Source organism: Etheostoma spectabile, chromosome 12 (genome assembly GCF_008692095.1).
Source record: "Etheostoma spectabile isolate EspeVRDwgs_2016 chromosome 12, UIUC_Espe_1.0, whole genome shotgun sequence".
NCBI classification, from domain to species: Eukaryota; Metazoa; Chordata; class Actinopteri; order Perciformes; family Percidae; genus Etheostoma; species Etheostoma spectabile.
Window position 1 is genome coordinate 23488847 of NC_045744.1, and position 16807 is coordinate 23505653.

At 44.4% G+C, this 16807-nt stretch overlaps 1 protein-coding gene across 2 annotated transcripts in view; it reads left to right on the forward strand.

Moving 5' to 3' along the window:
- LOC116698872 (solute carrier organic anion transporter family member 5A1) overlaps window positions 1-16807 on the forward strand; it is a 65114-nt gene that overhangs the window by 16903 nt on the left and 31404 nt on the right. For both annotated transcript variants that reach the window (XM_032531094.1, XM_032531095.1), the window contains 5 exons: window positions 4592-4724; window positions 5946-6163; window positions 7255-7419; window positions 13723-13921; window positions 14714-14873. In XM_032531094.1, coding sequence (XP_032386985.1) covers window positions 4592-4724; window positions 5946-6163; window positions 7255-7419; window positions 13723-13921; window positions 14714-14873 — 875 coding nt within the window. The remainder of the gene's footprint in view (window positions 1-4591; window positions 4725-5945; window positions 6164-7254; window positions 7420-13722; window positions 13922-14713; window positions 14874-16807) is intronic.

The window sequence follows — 16807 nt, forward strand, 5'->3', positions numbered from 1 at the left end:
AATGTTTGTAATATTTGGATAAGAGTGCAGAAACCAGAACAGTGAATATAATTTTCCTACAAAACCCAAAGTTCTTGAATGTTGAATGTCTTCTAAACACAAACGGCTGTAAAAGAAGTTAACCGAACTGTAAATAGGCCATTTACGAATCTCACATTTAGCACTCGTGTGTCAAAGTTACTAGTCCTTGACTACTTTAGAAGTCACACCCTCTTCAATATGTTCTCATAAAGGGCGTTGATGGGTTTTCTTTACACTTTGCTGAAACTGGACGCTTCACATCTCACACTCTCTCCTTCTGTCTCGCTCTCTCTTTCAACCATCGGCGTCTCCGTGTCTTTCAGTGTTTATTCACAGATTCATTGTGTCTCCTCGTATCTAAGCGGTTGCCGGTCGGCCTGGGCGTCTCTCACCCCTCTGCCGATGCTCTGCATCACGTTGTGTAACGCGGCAGCCCGCCAGCCGAGGGCTTTCCCTTTCCTCCTGCTAGATAAGGGATTATCCACGATGCCGCCGGGTCCCCTTGGAAAACCCAAGCCCTCAATCCCATCCCGATTCGTTATCATCCGGGCCTCTGGCTCTCTCGGCCCGATGATGTAATAGTCTCGTGGAGAGAGCGCAGGCTTAGAAAATATGCCTCTGTGAGGATGCTTTGCAGATGAGCAGCTGAGGAATATCGGACCAACATAGTAATCAGTTATTGTTATTATTATTAAGGGCTGCAACGCTATTAGATTTTCCACTCAATCATTCTTATCATGATGACTGACTTTTACATGCACTTCTTTATAGTCTGGGTTTTGCCCATATTCAGAAAAAGACAATATTCCCACTAAGTTTTTTTACATGGTTAATGAAAGAGAATATAACGTTATTATTCCTGTTTACATGCAGCCATGCAAAAATGGGATTTTTAAAAAGATTTCCACCGGTGCCGGATTATTTCGACGGCGCGAATACAGGCTCCGTCTTTTAAAAGGTCAGCGTTGTTGTAATGTTGGGGCATATCCAAAAACCTGTTGATATCCAAGTCTTTCAAAATGTTCAAAAGTATGGGGTTTACTCCTTCTGACCAGAGATGTGGGATTTTCTTTTAGCCATGGAATAAAATGAGAACAAATGGGTTCTCTATCTATCTATCTATCTATCTATCTATCTATCTATCTATCTATCTTATTCCACAAGATATGTGGTGTTTGTTTTCACCCAGATGACAGAAGATTAGATTTGAATTTGGTGCCCAGAGTCAGCCATGACCGCTGTTGATGCATCACGTGCATGTTGTCATCTTATTTTATTTTGAAAAGCACAACATCGGTGATCAGAAATTAGGCATCTTTGAAGCTACTGCTGACATGAACCCAGCGCTCCGGGTGAGTTCACAAGTGCCTGGCCCAGCTTTCAGTTTTTAAGTCACGCCACCGCATTTTTTTAATTTTTTTTTTTTAGCTTTAAACTTTGGTCAAAGACTTTTAAGATGTTAATTCCCCCTAATTGGAGAAATCTTATTCTCAGCCCCATGCAGGCCCCTTGTTACACAATCACATGATCTGCACACATGACCCGCACACATGGCCTTTTGTACCCCACTCTTAAAGCCTAGATTAGTTTGAGTGGAAGCGTTGCATAAGGGTTAAAGTTAGGCATTGAGTTTGGGGAATTAAACGACTTTGACACAAAAGTTTAGGTAAAGTTGTTCCTCTTAGACAAATGTAGCTGAAACCATGTTTATAAGAAACAGGAAGTGATCAGAATGACACCCGGCTAAATGCTGAGCAAAAATCGGGGATTATACTTACTTACATACTTAGTCACACGTTCTCCTGCCACTATGTGTGTTTTCTGTTCACTTCCTTTAATATGTGGAGGTAAAAAAGGAAGGACAATGCAAAATGTACGGAGGAAAAAATGTAAGCTCTGGAAGTGGCAGGTAGCCAGCAGTTGTGTGTCTTTAAAAATGTTAATGTATTTTTTTAAATTGCCAGTATCAACCAGATGTCTCTTCCAGTGTCTGTATCAAAGTCTAGGTGACAAAATAGTTGATTTTTGTCTTGTTTTAGCTCAATAAAACTGCATTAATTCATATATTTTGAATATAAACATTTACATAAACCTCTCTGTATTATGTAAAAGGGTCCCTCCATAGTTTGTGCCTGAAGTGAAAGCGAGCAGATCATATCATAGTATTATTTCATATTGGAATATTTAAATTTTTAATCTTTTTCGTGTGTGGTGGTGTGTGTGTGTGGGTGTGTGTGTGTGTGGTGTGTGTGTGTGTGTGTGTGTGTGTGGTGTGGGGTGTGTGTGTGTGGTGTGTGTGTGTGTGTGTGTGTGGTGTGGTGTGTGTGTGTGTGTGTGTGTGTGTAAAACAAGCATAGTGTGCACGCTGTGCTCGAGCCTCGGCACATATTACTAATGCACTGTTGAAATAACAAGGAAATGCTGCGTTATTGACTTTAGACCAGGTTGTTTTTGGTCAATGGCGCCATTACTTCCGCTGCCTCAAGATAGCAATACACCCAGAATGCCCTGAACACACCTCCCTGTAAGACCAGCACGCCCAGAATGCACCTGAACACACCTCCCTGTAGGACCAGCACGCCCAGAATGCACCTGAACACACCCCTGTAAGACCAGCACGCTCAGAATGCACCTGAACACCCTCCTGTAAGACCAGCACGCCCAGAATGCACCTGAACACACCTCCCTGTAAGACCAGCACGCCCAGAATGCACCTGAACACACCTCCCTGTAAGACCAGCACGCTCAGAATGCACCTGAACACACCTCCCTGTAAGACCAGCACGCCCAGAATGCACCTGAACACACCTCCCTGTAAGACCAGCACGCCCAGAATGCACCTGAACACACCTCCCTGTAAGACCAGCACGCCCAGAATGCACCTGAACACACCTCCCTGTAAGACCAGCACGCCCAGAATGCACCTGAACACACCTCCCTGTAGGACAAGCACCCAGAATGCACCTGAACACACCTCCCTGTAAGACCAGCACACCCAAAATGCAACTGAACACACCTTCCTGTAAGACCAGCACGCCCAGAATGCACCTGAACACACCTCCCTGTAAGACAAGCACGCCCAGAATGCACGTGAACACACCTCCCTGTAGGACAAGCACGCCCAGAATGCACCTGAACACACCTCCCTGTAAGACCAGCACGCCCAGAATGCACCTGAACACACCTCCCTGTAAGACCAGCACGCCCAGAATGCACCTGAACACACCTCCCTGTAGGACCAGCACGCCCAGAATGCACCTGAACACACCTTCCTGTAGGACCAGCACGCCCAGAATGCACCTGAACACACCTCCCTGTAGGACAAGCACGCCCAGAATGCACCTGAACACACCTCCCTGTAAGACCAGCACGCCCAGAATGCACTTGAACACACCTCCCTGTAGGACCAGCACACCCAGAATGCACCTGAACACACCTCCCTGTAGGACCATAACACACCCAGAATGCACCTGAACACACCTCCCTGTAGGACCAGCACACCAGAAGCACCTGAACACACCTCCCTGTAGGACCATAACACACCCAGAATGCACCTGAACACACCCCTGTAGGACCATAACACACCCAGAATGCACCTGAACACACCTCCCTGTAGGACCAGCACGCCCAGAATGCACCTGAACACACCTCCCTGTAAGACCAGCACGCTCAGAATGCACCTGAACACACCTCCCTGTAAGACCAGCACACCCAGAATGCACCTGAACACACCTCCTGTAAGACCAGCACGCCCAGAATGCACTGAACACACCTCCCTGTAAGACCAGCACGCCCAGAATGCACCTGAACACACCTCCTGAAGGACCAGCACGCCCAAAATGCACCTGAACACACCTCCCTGTAGGACAAGCACGCCCAGAATGCACTGAACACACCTTCCTGTAGGACCAGCACGCCCAGAATGCACCTGAACACCTCCCTGTAGGACAAGCACGCCCAGAATGCACCTGAACACACCTCCCTGTAAGACCAGCACGCCCAGAATGCACTTGAACACACCTCCCTGTAGGACCAGCACACCCAGAATGCACCTGAACACACCTCCCTGTAGGACCATAACACACCCAGAATGCACCTGAACACACCTCACTGTAGGACCATAACACACCCAGAATGCACCTGAACACACCTCCCTGTAGGACAAGCATGCCCAGAATGCACCTGAACACACCTCCCTGTAGGACCAACACACCCATGGGCGCAGGTGCATTTGCTATTTAAACCACGTGGGTGCCGGACGGTAAATTGACCACTGCGTTGCTCTGAAACTAGCAAAGACACTTGTGTCGGGCTTTGCGCTGCGCCGGGTGCAAGATAGGACCCTCAGTCGGGTTTGTCAAGTGTAAAGAAACACGACTCCATTGGGATGAAAATGTTGCTCTGTGTCTGCTGGATGTGGAAAAAGGCATCTGCGTTACTTATTTTACTTAAAATGTGGTGACTTTGTCTTTCAGCTTGATGTCTTTATTCCCCTTAGTGGCACAACGTTGATTATTGCAGGTATACAGTTTGATCACTATTGTTGTTCACTGTTTTCTCCTCTCCTCAGCCATCATGTACGTGATGGGAGCACTGGGACCAGCAGCTGGTTACCTGCTGGGAGGAGTCCTCATCGGCTTTTACGTGGACCCCAAGACTACGGTCCACATCGATCAAAGCGACCCCCGCTTCATCGGCAACTGGTGAGAACAATCTGGCTGCTTCGGGCTGGTTGAAGTGTGATATGTGGGTAATAATATTAAAGCGGGGAATGTAACAAAGACATTCCTTTTGCCAAAAATGAGTATTGGGACATTTTGTCCCTGCTTATTTCTGAGAGTGAATCAAAAGTAGACCACATTTTAAATTATACTGTGTTCAGTAAGCTTTACAAATCAAGAAGCTACCCAGAAGCAGCATCACTTTAAATACAGTACATCAGATGCATCTTTGCTCCTTAGGACACCTTTTTTTGTACATATTGTACCGCCATCTCTAAATCTGCTGATGTGACTCACTAGCTACCCCGGTGGGCTTCCTACATGAATTATAAGTGATGATAGCAGGATGAGGATGGATGAGTGTACCAGTGAGTTTGCACAAGCCTGGCGACAGTTTTTTAATATTTATTTATGCACAAAAATGAGGCCCAGAGATAAAATGATACCAAGTTCAGACTGAGATTCTTTGACAGCTTGGAGAGAAGAGTAAAGGGTCTCGTTCACTTCATTCATTGTTTTCCTGTATTTTTAAAGGTGCATCAACTGTCGCCGCCTGTTACCGATTGGCTGGAACAGTGTTTTGTGGCCGTTACATTCAAGCCATTGCCAAATGAGTTAGACTATCAGCTCCCCAAAACTCTCTCTGTATTTCAAGGGGGGGGGGGGGGGGGCTGGGGGTAAGCGAGCATCCAGAAAGCGTACCTCCTATGGGGAGCTTCCAGGCTAACAAGCCATTACCTGCCAATAGCATTCTATTGACACCCATTCATTTTGACGGCAAATAACTTCACATCTGAAGCGTTTAAAGACTCTATTTGTCCGTTGTTTATTTCTAAAGAAACACGACAGTGTATAAAAGGCTCCGTTATCTTGTATCTCTCGTTGTGGCTCCGTAGCAGACGTTTTTATAAAAATAGGCTGACTTTCTGTCGCATAGTAGAAGAATTACCGTATAGTCAGGAGAAGCTTGACAGACAGGTTGCTCAGGTCACATCTACGTCTTCAAGCTCAGTTGGAGGCTGCGCAGTAACGCTCAGCCTTTACTGGAAAAGTGACTTCACTGGTCTCCATCAAAGTATATGGCATCGCTGTGTCCATTTCTTTCAATGATGTCTATGTGTATTAGTCATCATGGCTATATTTAGAAAATGCCGAGTTTTGGCCTTTTAATATTTAATTTGAATCTTCCCCTGTCCTGTCCAGGTGGAGCGGGTTCCTGTTGTGTGCCGTGGCCATGCTGCTGGTCATCTTCCCCATGTTCACCTTCCCCAAGAAGCTGCCCCCCCGACACAAGAAGAAGAAGAGAAGGAAAAAGCTGAGCATGGACGACCTGTCCAGCGACGACGACGTCCTCAAGGAGAAGAGCAACAACAAGAGTCAGGCGGTCACCTCGTCCATGGGCTTCGGAAAGGACATCAAAGGTACCGGAGGAAAAAACACAGCAACGGGTCCATCGCGAGGGCTGCAGATGTCACTGACGATGTTGGAGGGTTTCTCAGAAGTGTCTATCTTTCTCCTTTTTAAAATAACAGATTGTTTAAATATGAGTCCAGTCAATCAACATCTGTCTTAAAAGTTTATTTCATTTGGTAAAAGTACAGTCATATTTATAGTCACTAAAACTGCCCTGATCTCATTTGGATAAAGTTCCTTCGTGGTTTGATTAAAAACAAGTAGAACTGCATTAATGATCTATCCGCCTATTAATTAATATCAATAAAAAGTCTTTATTTGTTAAAACCATAGACTGTTAAGCATCCGCTTCGGCAAAGTGCTGCAAATGTGGAAATGCCTTATATGTAATGACTATTGGACAAAGATATATATTTCAAACCTAGCGAAGCTTAATCTTACCTCTAATTATGTAGGCTAGCTTTCAGCTGTAGTTGCATCCATATTGCCAGTGAAAGCGTGAAACGTAACGCAGCGTTGCCAACTCTCGGCTAACATCACAGTCAGATACCGCCCAAAAGTCCGTGGCTCCTCCCTCTCGTCTAAAGTCATCAAACCCGCAACCAGGGCAAACTTGACGACCCAGCAGATCTCCACAAACCAATGGGTGACGCCACACACGCTTTGTCCATTAATATTAAATATGTGTCTATGTTTAAAACAGAAAGACAAGAAATGTGGGGAAAGAGAGTAGGAAACAACATGCAGCAAACAGCTGGATCGCCCACAAGCAGCTATTTTGTGATAATGATGTAGTAATAATAGTATTAAAAAAAAATGCCAATATTTTCTAGGTCCAGCTTCTTTAATGTAATAATTGGCTGGTTTCCTCAGTCTTCTGAACTGGATATTTTTGGGTTTTGGACTAAATTATTAATCAAAGAAATAACCTGGATGTAGATCTTTAATGTCAATGTTATATAAATATTTGAGTGGAAATCTACCACGCAACGATTTCATGATTTAATCAGGACGGGGGAACAAATAACTTCTGTACAACAAACCCCCCAAAAAATCACTTTTCTCCCTGTCTGGCCATCTTGTCCTCCTCCTCTTGCAGACCTGCCCAAAGCGGCAGTGAGGATCCTGAGCAACGTGACCTTCCTGTTCGTCAGCCTCTCCTACACGGCCGAGAGCGCCATAGTCACCGCTTTCATCACCTTCATCCCCAAGTTCATTGAGTCTCAGTTTGGCATCCCGGCCTCCAGCGCCAGCATCTACACCGGTGAGCTCCATTACACTCAACGTTGTTCCAGGCTTTAACACACCGGGGACGTTTTTCAATAGATTTTTCCGGATTGTTGTTTTGTGTTTGTGAGAGTACTTTCACACAGGCCGTCATTATTAAGACAAGAACAGGCTGCAATATATAGTTGTGTGGCAAGATGTCTCCCAACCTTCTGACTGACTTAAACTCTGTATATGAGACAAGGTCTCTGGAGAAGGCACAGTCAGCCTTGGCCGACTCCTTGAACCTTGAACCTATTACGCGGTTAGTTCCCCGAGCTTTCGCAACGCAAACAAAGACATCAATGAATCAGGTTGTGTTTACTGATGAAGATCTACAGCAACATAGAGGCTGCTGTCGTACCCTCAGACTGTACAGAGGCAAACTTTATTACTACTACGACAAATGCAGTGTTTACCAGAGACTTGCTTTCTCTTCTTACCTTTCACAATAAAAGCCCTAGACCAATGATAGATCGCCTTTTATTATTAGACTCACGGGCCATTAAAAACAACAACAACAAAAAAGATACAGATGCACAAGATAGACACCAATTAAACAAGACAGCTAAACCAGTAATCCCATAAGGGGGACTGGTATTGCAAAGCACTGAACCTCGGGCCAATCAGATGTGAAACGACAGAGTTACAAGAAGAATTCAGGCGACCAACACATTTATACATCAGATTCCTCAGTAAAGCGGAGAACGTAATAACTCCTGCTTGACAGAACAATTCACTTGCACTACACCACCTCGGTTTCCTGAGTAGAATACGCAAACAATCATTATAAGGGACCTGCAGCTTATTGAAGCTCGCCTTTTGAACTTGACCCACAAGGGGGCAGAGTAAAAAGCAGAACAATATGCTTGAAAGATGGTTATCTTGACAGTATCAGAACACCAGGAGAACGTCCTAACAAGCATGTGAGCCTGTTAGCATGTTAGCCTGTTAGCATGTTAGCCTGTATATATAACATGCAACTCTGCCTATACATGTCCTCATCATCTGACAGTTGATCTGTTAAGATGTGACCCGAATACTTAATTTTAAAACCAATAGTTAGCACTTGCCAGATGGAAAGATGGAAAAATAAGGTTCTCATCCTCTTTCACCCTACAGATCAAAACCAAACTCTTTTTGGCTTTATATTTCACTTTATATTCAACACCCTAATTGGAAAATATATTCAACAGCTCCTGAAACCCTGCACTGCTAGGAGAGAAAACAGCCAAGTCATCTGCATACATGAGCTGGTTCACTAGCATGTTACCCATCATGCATCCTGTCTTACACTGTCTTAGCTGGTCAGACAGGTCATCCATGTAAATATTAAATGCTTCACTGAGTTTTCCAGAAACATTATTTCGCTAAAAGGAAACTCAAAACGTAGCTTAAAGTAGCTAGTGTTAGCTTTTCCTGCTTCAGGGGGGGAGACGGGGCTGGAGTCTGCGGAGCTAGCGTTAATCTGTCACTCCGCTCAGCAACTAACTGGTGAAACAAGACAGGACACCTGCGCTGGTTTTGAGGAGCTGCAGCATTTATTTGTGCTCAAACTGCTGACTCTAGCTACCGTTCAATCACTCGGTCATCAAACGGTAACTCTCCTCTGCTCCGATTGCTCTCTCTCGCCCGCTCAAATGAACTCAAACCGTCCCTCCGACAGTGCAGCGTAGTTAGTTTTAATGCGATTATTTAGCATTTTGCTTCGCTTATTCGTCATGGGCCCTTCAAACAACAAAGTTACCTCCCCCCCGATAGAATTTCTGATCCACTCTGACATCTAATATCCAATAATCGTGATTCACAAACTTAAATTTGACGTTTAGAGAATAGGATTTATTTCTCATGTAACTCAAACTTGAGCATCTTAAAGATCGACTTGTTCTTTGCCTTCTTTATGAACTCCCCTTTAATGTCTCTACAGCAGCACAGACAGGATGCAGACAGACCCGAATATTCAGACAACACACAGGACTTCGATTTTCTGCCTGTTCAGCGCTGCTCTGCTGTTTCTCATCTTAGCGCAGAGCCGCTTACGACATACATTAATAATAAAGAAACTGCTGGTCTTCAGATGGGGGGAGCGCCTGGGACACAGAGCACTGAGTGCATTACACACACATTTAGAAACACTAAGACACACACACACAGACACAGACTCACACTCGCATGGATACAAGCACTTAATGGACTCATACACTCACAAGCACATGCTTAAAAGCAGGCCTGTAGCTACAAGCTCACACACACAGCGCGTTAACAGGTTAACAAGGCATATTTAAATATAAATATTTTAAAATGTTAATTGTTAGCTTAACAGCATGCTAGTGTTCTAAATTGATATTAGTTGCATTCAATAGTTGATTTTACACAAACGGCACAGCTCTTTTTATTTTAAAAACAGACATATTGAAGATATTCTTCTTTTTTTTTTAATCGTGACTCATGACGTTTTAGTTTGAGATTTGTTTATCCTTTAACCCCAATGTTAATTTTAGTAAGTCCAGCGTACTCCATGTGGAGATAAGGGTGCAGAAATGCTTGAAAAAAAGTACTATGTTGCATTTTCCCACCTTTTTGGAAATCAAGAACATTTGAAACATCATTCAGTCTCTCCTGGAAGACATTCATAGGGCCCTATTTTATCAATCTAAGGGCACAACAATCGTGTGTGTGTGTGTGTGTGTGTGTGTGTGTGTGTGTGTGTGTGTGTGTGTGTGTGTGTGTGTGTGTGTGTGTGTGTGTGTGTGTGTGTGTGTGTGTGTGTGTGTGTGTGTGTGTGTGTGTGTGTGTGTGTGCGTGTGTGTAACAAGTGTAGAGTGCACGCTGTGCATAAGCCAAATCAGAAATACTTTATTGATCCCCGAAGGGAAACTCTGTGTTGTAGTTGCACAATATTATAAATAGAGTAGAAATACAAGAAATAAAGAAATATAAGGAATTGGATACGTACGGTATTTACATAAAGGAATGTTATTATACATTATTTACATAATTCACATAATTAAGGATTTGGAATGGTGAAAAGTTAAATAATAATAATATTAATAATAATAATAATTGTGGTATTTGAGATTGCACACATGTCAGGCCAGTGTTATTGCACAAAACAGATACTATTGTCCAGTTTCAACCTCTCTAAGTGTGTGTGTGTGTGTGGTGTGTGTGTGTGTGTGTGTGTGTGTGTGTGTGTGTGTGTGTGTGTGTGTGTGTGTGTGTGTGTGTGTGTGTGTGTGTGTCAGACACTTAGAGGGAGGAGTTAAAAAGTTTGATGGCCACAGGCAGGAATGACTTCCTGTGGCGCTCTGTAGTGCATTTTGGGAGAATGAGTCTGTCACTGAAAGTGCTCCTGTGATTGAGCAACAAGCCATGGAGTGGGTGCGAGACATTGTCCAAGATGGCATGTAGTTTGGACAGCATCCTCTATCTGACACCCCCGACAGAGAGTCCAGATCCACCCCCACGACGTCACTGGCCTTGCGAATCAGTTTGTTGAGTCTGTTGGCGTCCGCTACCCTCAGCCTGCTGCCCCAGCATGCAACAGCAAAGCGGATAGCACTGGCCACCACAGACTCATAAAACATCTTCAGCATTGTCCTGCAGATGTTGAAGGACCTCAGCCTCCTCAGAAAATAGAGACGGCTTTGGCCCTTCCTGTAGAGGGCTTGAGTGTTCTTGGCCCAGTCCAGTTTATTGTCCAAGTGCACTCCCAGGTATTTGTAGTCCTCCACGATGTCCACACTGACCCCCTGGATGGAAACAGGGCTCACTGCTGCCTTGGCTCTCCTTAGATCCACCACCAGCTCCTTGGTCTTTGTCACATTGAGCTGGAGATGGTTCTGCTCACTCCATGTGACAAAGTCCCCCACCACAGCTCTGTACTCAGCCTCGTCCCCCTCGCTGATACATCCAACCACAGCAGAGTCATCAGAAAACTTCTGAAGATGGCAGGACTCTGTGTGGTAGTTGAAGTCTGTGGTGTAGATGGTGAAGAGGAAGGGAGAGAGGACAGTCCCCTGCGGGGCCCCGGTGTTGCACAATAGGCACATTTTACTAATGCACTGTTAAAATAACAACTGCAGACCAGGTTTTTGTTGGTCAATGGCGCAATCACTTCCTGCTGCCTGAAGATAGCAATATGGAGAAATACTACGATATTTTTGACCAAATACCTCAATGATGATACCGCAACGATCTTGTAGTGTTGACTAAATATTTTTTGATAAATAATCATCAGTAATGTAGATACAATGACTAAATGGGTAAAGGAAAATAATAGAACAGTTACAACAGTCTGGTAAAATCAGAAAATGACTTTGCTGTAATGCAGCCTATAAAAGCAGGAAAAGACAAAACCAACGCCTTATTGGGTGGCAGTGGCTTAGTGGTAGAGCTGGTGGTTCGATCCCTGTCCGTGCCCCCAGTGTCGAAGTGTTCTTGGGCAAGACACCAATGCTGCGCCATCGTAAATGTGTGTGTGAGTGTGTATCTGATGAGCAGGTGGCACCTTGTACGGCAGCCTCAGCCACAGTGTATGAATGTGTGTGAATGGTTCCTGAACTATGTAGTTGTTAAGACTAGAAAGGCGCTATATAAGAACAGTCCAGTCCATATCCCGATATCCAAAATCTAAGACGATACCTAGCCTCATATCACGATACATTGTCCAGCTCTACCTCCCTGTAAGACCAGCACGCCCATGGGCACGCAGATGGGCTCAGGTGCATTTGCTCTTTAAACAACGTGGGTGCCGGACGGTCTTTAAATAGCCACGTTGTGCCAGGTGCTAGACAGAGCCCAAGTTCCCAGAATCGATCAGAGTTGAGGCTCTGGACCTAAAGCAACTAATCATAGTATCTTTAAATCCTGACGTCCACACTGCTTGTTTTTTGGCTGCTTATGTTATTCTTTGCTTAATGCTAGAGTCAAATCACAAAAATAAGACACTCACCTTTTGGATGAAGTGGTTTTGATTGCAAAGTGCAGCTCATCGTTAGTCACACTCTCCGGTACCATGACTCATCTAAACCTTCCACACAGATAGTTGATGCTATTCATGGATGAAGGTTTGAAACAGCGAACACATTTTGATCCAACAAAATCTTCATCCGTGTAGTTTTGGAAACCTTTTAGTCGTACTTGCATTGCATTGGACAATCCATCTTGTGAGACTTTTGTTCTCAAAAATGTTTTAGTGTTAGAGTTGCATAACTGTCTCAGCTGTAGGTGGAGTGGGCCGAAATCCTGTGATCAAAACTGCCACTCATACATATATTTCCATATTATACAAGCCTTTAGTGGAAGAAATCAAAATAGTTCTTGGAAACCTGCTCACAGACTTGTAAAGGTCCCGTGGTTCCAGTTTAATACTAAGTTCATTGGCGTTAAGGTTCTGTTGTGTACGAAGGGCTTTCCTCAATTTTAAAGAAAGTCGATTAACATTCATACGATTTAGTCGGCTCTTCCATTAGTTGACTGAGTTGTCAGGAAGGCTGGGTGTCGCCAATGATTTCCCAATTCAGATAAGTTCCACACACATTTTTTTGGATACAATATCAATCAGGATAGGGAAATTTCAGTTAAAATACCATTTTTTGCTTAGATACTTCTGCTGTAAATTGTACAATCAAAAACCAACCCTCAATGACTTTTTTAAAAAGCACCAGGTTAATGTTTACATTAAAAATTGGCTCCCAAAAAGTGGGTCAATTCACTACACCTATGGTGAAAAGGCAGATCTTAAAAGATTGATTTCTGGATTTTACTAATCAATATCCGATCTCTCAAACGAAAATAGCTTTTAGTCTGCTTTTGTAACCCTGCTCCAAGATCTCTTCGCTTCGAGAGGGCGTTCAGACCCGATAATTGGAGTCCATTTACCCTCCTAACCCTCATTTTGTCCTTCATTTTCAGTTAACTTTTTTTTTTCCAACATTAACAATATCAAAAAACTCACCCACAACATTGAAAAAGTGACAAAAATATGTGAAAAAGTGATAATTATGTTGAAAAACTATTTTTTTTTTTCATGGTTGACGGAAGACAACACAAGGGTTAAAACTGTGCCTTGCTCAAGAGCACCTGGCAGTGCCCAGGAGGTGAAATAGCATCTCTCCAGCCACCAATCCACACTCCCTACTTTTCGGTCCACACCAACTCCCTACGGACTGAGCTACTCCCACCCCCAAATTACAAAGTGACAGAATAAGTTCGACACCCCTGCATAAAGACAGTATGTTATTTCACTCATCTAAATTTGTAATATTCACCTTTGTCCCCCCCCCCCCCCCCCTCCCAGGTGTGATTATTGTGCCGAGCGCCGGCGTGGGCATCGTCCTGGGCGGCTACATCATCAAGAAGCTGAAGCTGGGAGCTCGCGAGTCGGCCAAGCTGGCCATGATCTGCAGCGGCGTCTCGCTGCTCTGCTTCTCCACGCTGTTCATCGTGGGCTGCGAGAGCATCAACCTGGGAGGAATCAACATCCCCTACACCACCGGGTGAGTGAGGGGGGGGGGACTGGGAGCAGGAAGTTGGGGGGGGGGGGTTGTTACTATGGATGAGCGAGTACAGCATCATCTGTATCTGTAGCTGTATCTGTTTACCACGTGAATTATCTGTATCTGTACTCGTACTGGGCGTGGCCTAACCCGGAAGTGGGTCGGGTTGTCTTTCCGTCTGTCTTTCTCACTGTCTGTATGTCTGCCTTTTTCTCTTTATCTCTGTCTGCCTTTCTCTTTGTCTGTCTGTTTGTCTGTCCGTTTGTCTCTGGCTGCCTTTCTCTCTGTATCTCTGTATGTCTGTCTGTCTGTCAGTCTCTCTTTCCGTCTGTCTCTGTCTTTCTCACTGTCTGTATGTCTGCCTTTTTCTCTTTATCTCTGTCTGTCTTTCTCTGTCTGTCTTTCTCTTTGTCTGTGTGTCTATCTCTGTCCGTTTGTCTCTGGCTGCCTTTCTCTCTGTCTCTCTGTCTGTCTGTCTGCCTTTCTCTTTGTCTGTGTGTCTATCTCTGTCCGTTTGTCTCTGGCTGCCTTTCTCTCTGTCTCTCTGTCTGTCTGTCTGTCCTTCTTGCCCTCATCTTCAGCTCGGTTTCTTTGACGTTTTGTCATCCTCTTTGGTTTTCCTATTACATCTTGATCTTTTTTCCCCTCTCGTCCCTCAGAAATCTCTTTGTACCCTCTAATCTCTCGTCCATTGTGTCTCTCTTCCTGTTTGTCCCTTGTCTTTCGGTCTTGTTTCCACATCCCTCTTTTTGCCGAACCTTAAGAGCGACTGTGTGTTTTTCTCTCTTTTAGACCGACTCTCACCATGACCCAGAGGAACCTGACCGGAGGTTGTAACGTGAACTGCGGCTGTAAAATCCACGAGTACGCCCCCGTCTGCGGCTCCGATGGCATCACGTACTTTAACCCCTGCCTGGCCGGCTGCAACAGCGTGGCCAACGACAGCTCCGGGGTGAGAGGACGGGAGAGGGGACAACCTGGACAAGCTAACGGCGTTGTACATCTATGATTTAACGCTCATGTTGTCCTCGGGTCAAATTGACCTGTTTTCCTATATCAGTGTTCTTTGTAACTACCCAAAGTAACATGATTGGCTCCACACAACGCTCTTTGCCAAGTACACATCTCTACTTTCATTAATTTCGGGGCGTCTTATTCAATTTTATAGCATTTGAACAAAACAAAAGGAAGTGTTTTTGAAATAGTATTGAGTAAAAGTTGAAATATTCCAGTCTGTGATTATCATCAACATCCATTCCTTTAATTTTAGTCTCAATAATTCCTAATTTCTGCTTTTCTAACTCAAACTGTAGGGATAATTTCCTATAAATGAGGTTTATTGACCATAAATGCCAAAAATAACTGTAAAACTAAAGGTAATAAGTTAGTGTTACGTAGTGTTGAAAACGTCAAAAAAGTTTGGAAACATTGGAAAAAAAGGTAACAAAAATGTAAGAAAAAGTTAAAAACATTGATAAAAACCGTCAATAAATTTGTTGATTTTCAATTTTAACAGGAAGACAACACGAGGGTTGAGTGCAAAAAAACATTCAAAAAGAATATCAAGCTATTAACCATTTAATGTTTCTTTGCTTATCTAAGAACTGTGAAAAAGGGGAGAAAAGGAGGGTTGAAGGATTGTGTTTTCCTGTGAGACTCGCAGTATTCTTGATGATGGATCTTAAAGTGCCTAAAACTCTGTACATAGGCAAGGCAGCTTTATCTGTAGAGCCATTTCAGCAACAGGGCAATTCAAAGTGCTTTACACAAAATCAGTTAAGAAACACAAGAAATAAAAACAGATAAAACACAAGAATAAAAGTTACAGTGCAGCATAAGAAATTAAACATTAAAGAAATGAGCAGTCATTTAAAGAAAGGTCTTCAGCCTGGATTTAAAAAACAGAGTAGCAGCGGATCTACAGGTTTCTGGGAGTTTATTCCAGATATGAGGAGCACAGAAACTGAACCCTGCCCCCCCTGTTTGGTTCTGACTCTGGGGACAGAAAGCAAACCTGTCCCAGACCACCTGAGAGGTCTGGGGGGGTTCATAGTGTAGTAGTAGACCTGTCCCAGATGACCTGAGAGGTCTGGGGGGGTCATAGTGTAGTAGCAGACCTGTCCCAGATGACCTGAGAGGTCTGGGGGGTCATAGTGTAGTAGCAGACCTGTCCCAGATGACCTGAGAGGTCTGGGGGGGGTCATAGTGTAGTAGCAGACCTGTCCCAGATGACCTGAGAGGTCTGGGGGGGGTCATAGTGTAGTAGCAGACCTGTCCCAGATGACCTGAGAGGTCTGGGGGGGTCATAGTGTAGTAGTAGACCTGTCACAGACCACCTGAGAGGTCTGGGGGAGGGGGGGGAGGGGGGGGGGTCAGTGTAGTATCAGATCAGAAATGTATTGTGGCCCTAAACCTAAAGGACGTATATCTCGCTACCCTCCAGGTCTAAGAGGTCTATATCTGAGAGGTCTATATCTGAGAGGTCTATATCTCGCTACCCTCCAGGTCTAAGAGGTCTATATCTGAGAGGTCTATATCTCGCTACCCTCCAGGTCTAAGAGGTCTATATCTGAGAGGTCTATATCTGAGAGGTCTATATCTCGCTATCCTCCAGGTCTAAGAGGTCTATATCTGAGAGGTCTATATCTCGCTACCCTCCAGGTCTAAGAGGTCTATATCTGAGAGGTCTATATCTCGCTACCCTCCAGGTCTAAGAGGTCTATATCTGAGAGGTCTATATCTGAGAGGTCTATATCTCGCTATCCTCCAGGTCTAAGAGGTCTATATCTGAGAGGTCTATATCTCGCTACCCTCCAGGTCTAAGAGGTCTATATCTGAGAGGTCTATATCTCGCTACCCTCCAGGTCTAAGAGGTCTATATCTGAG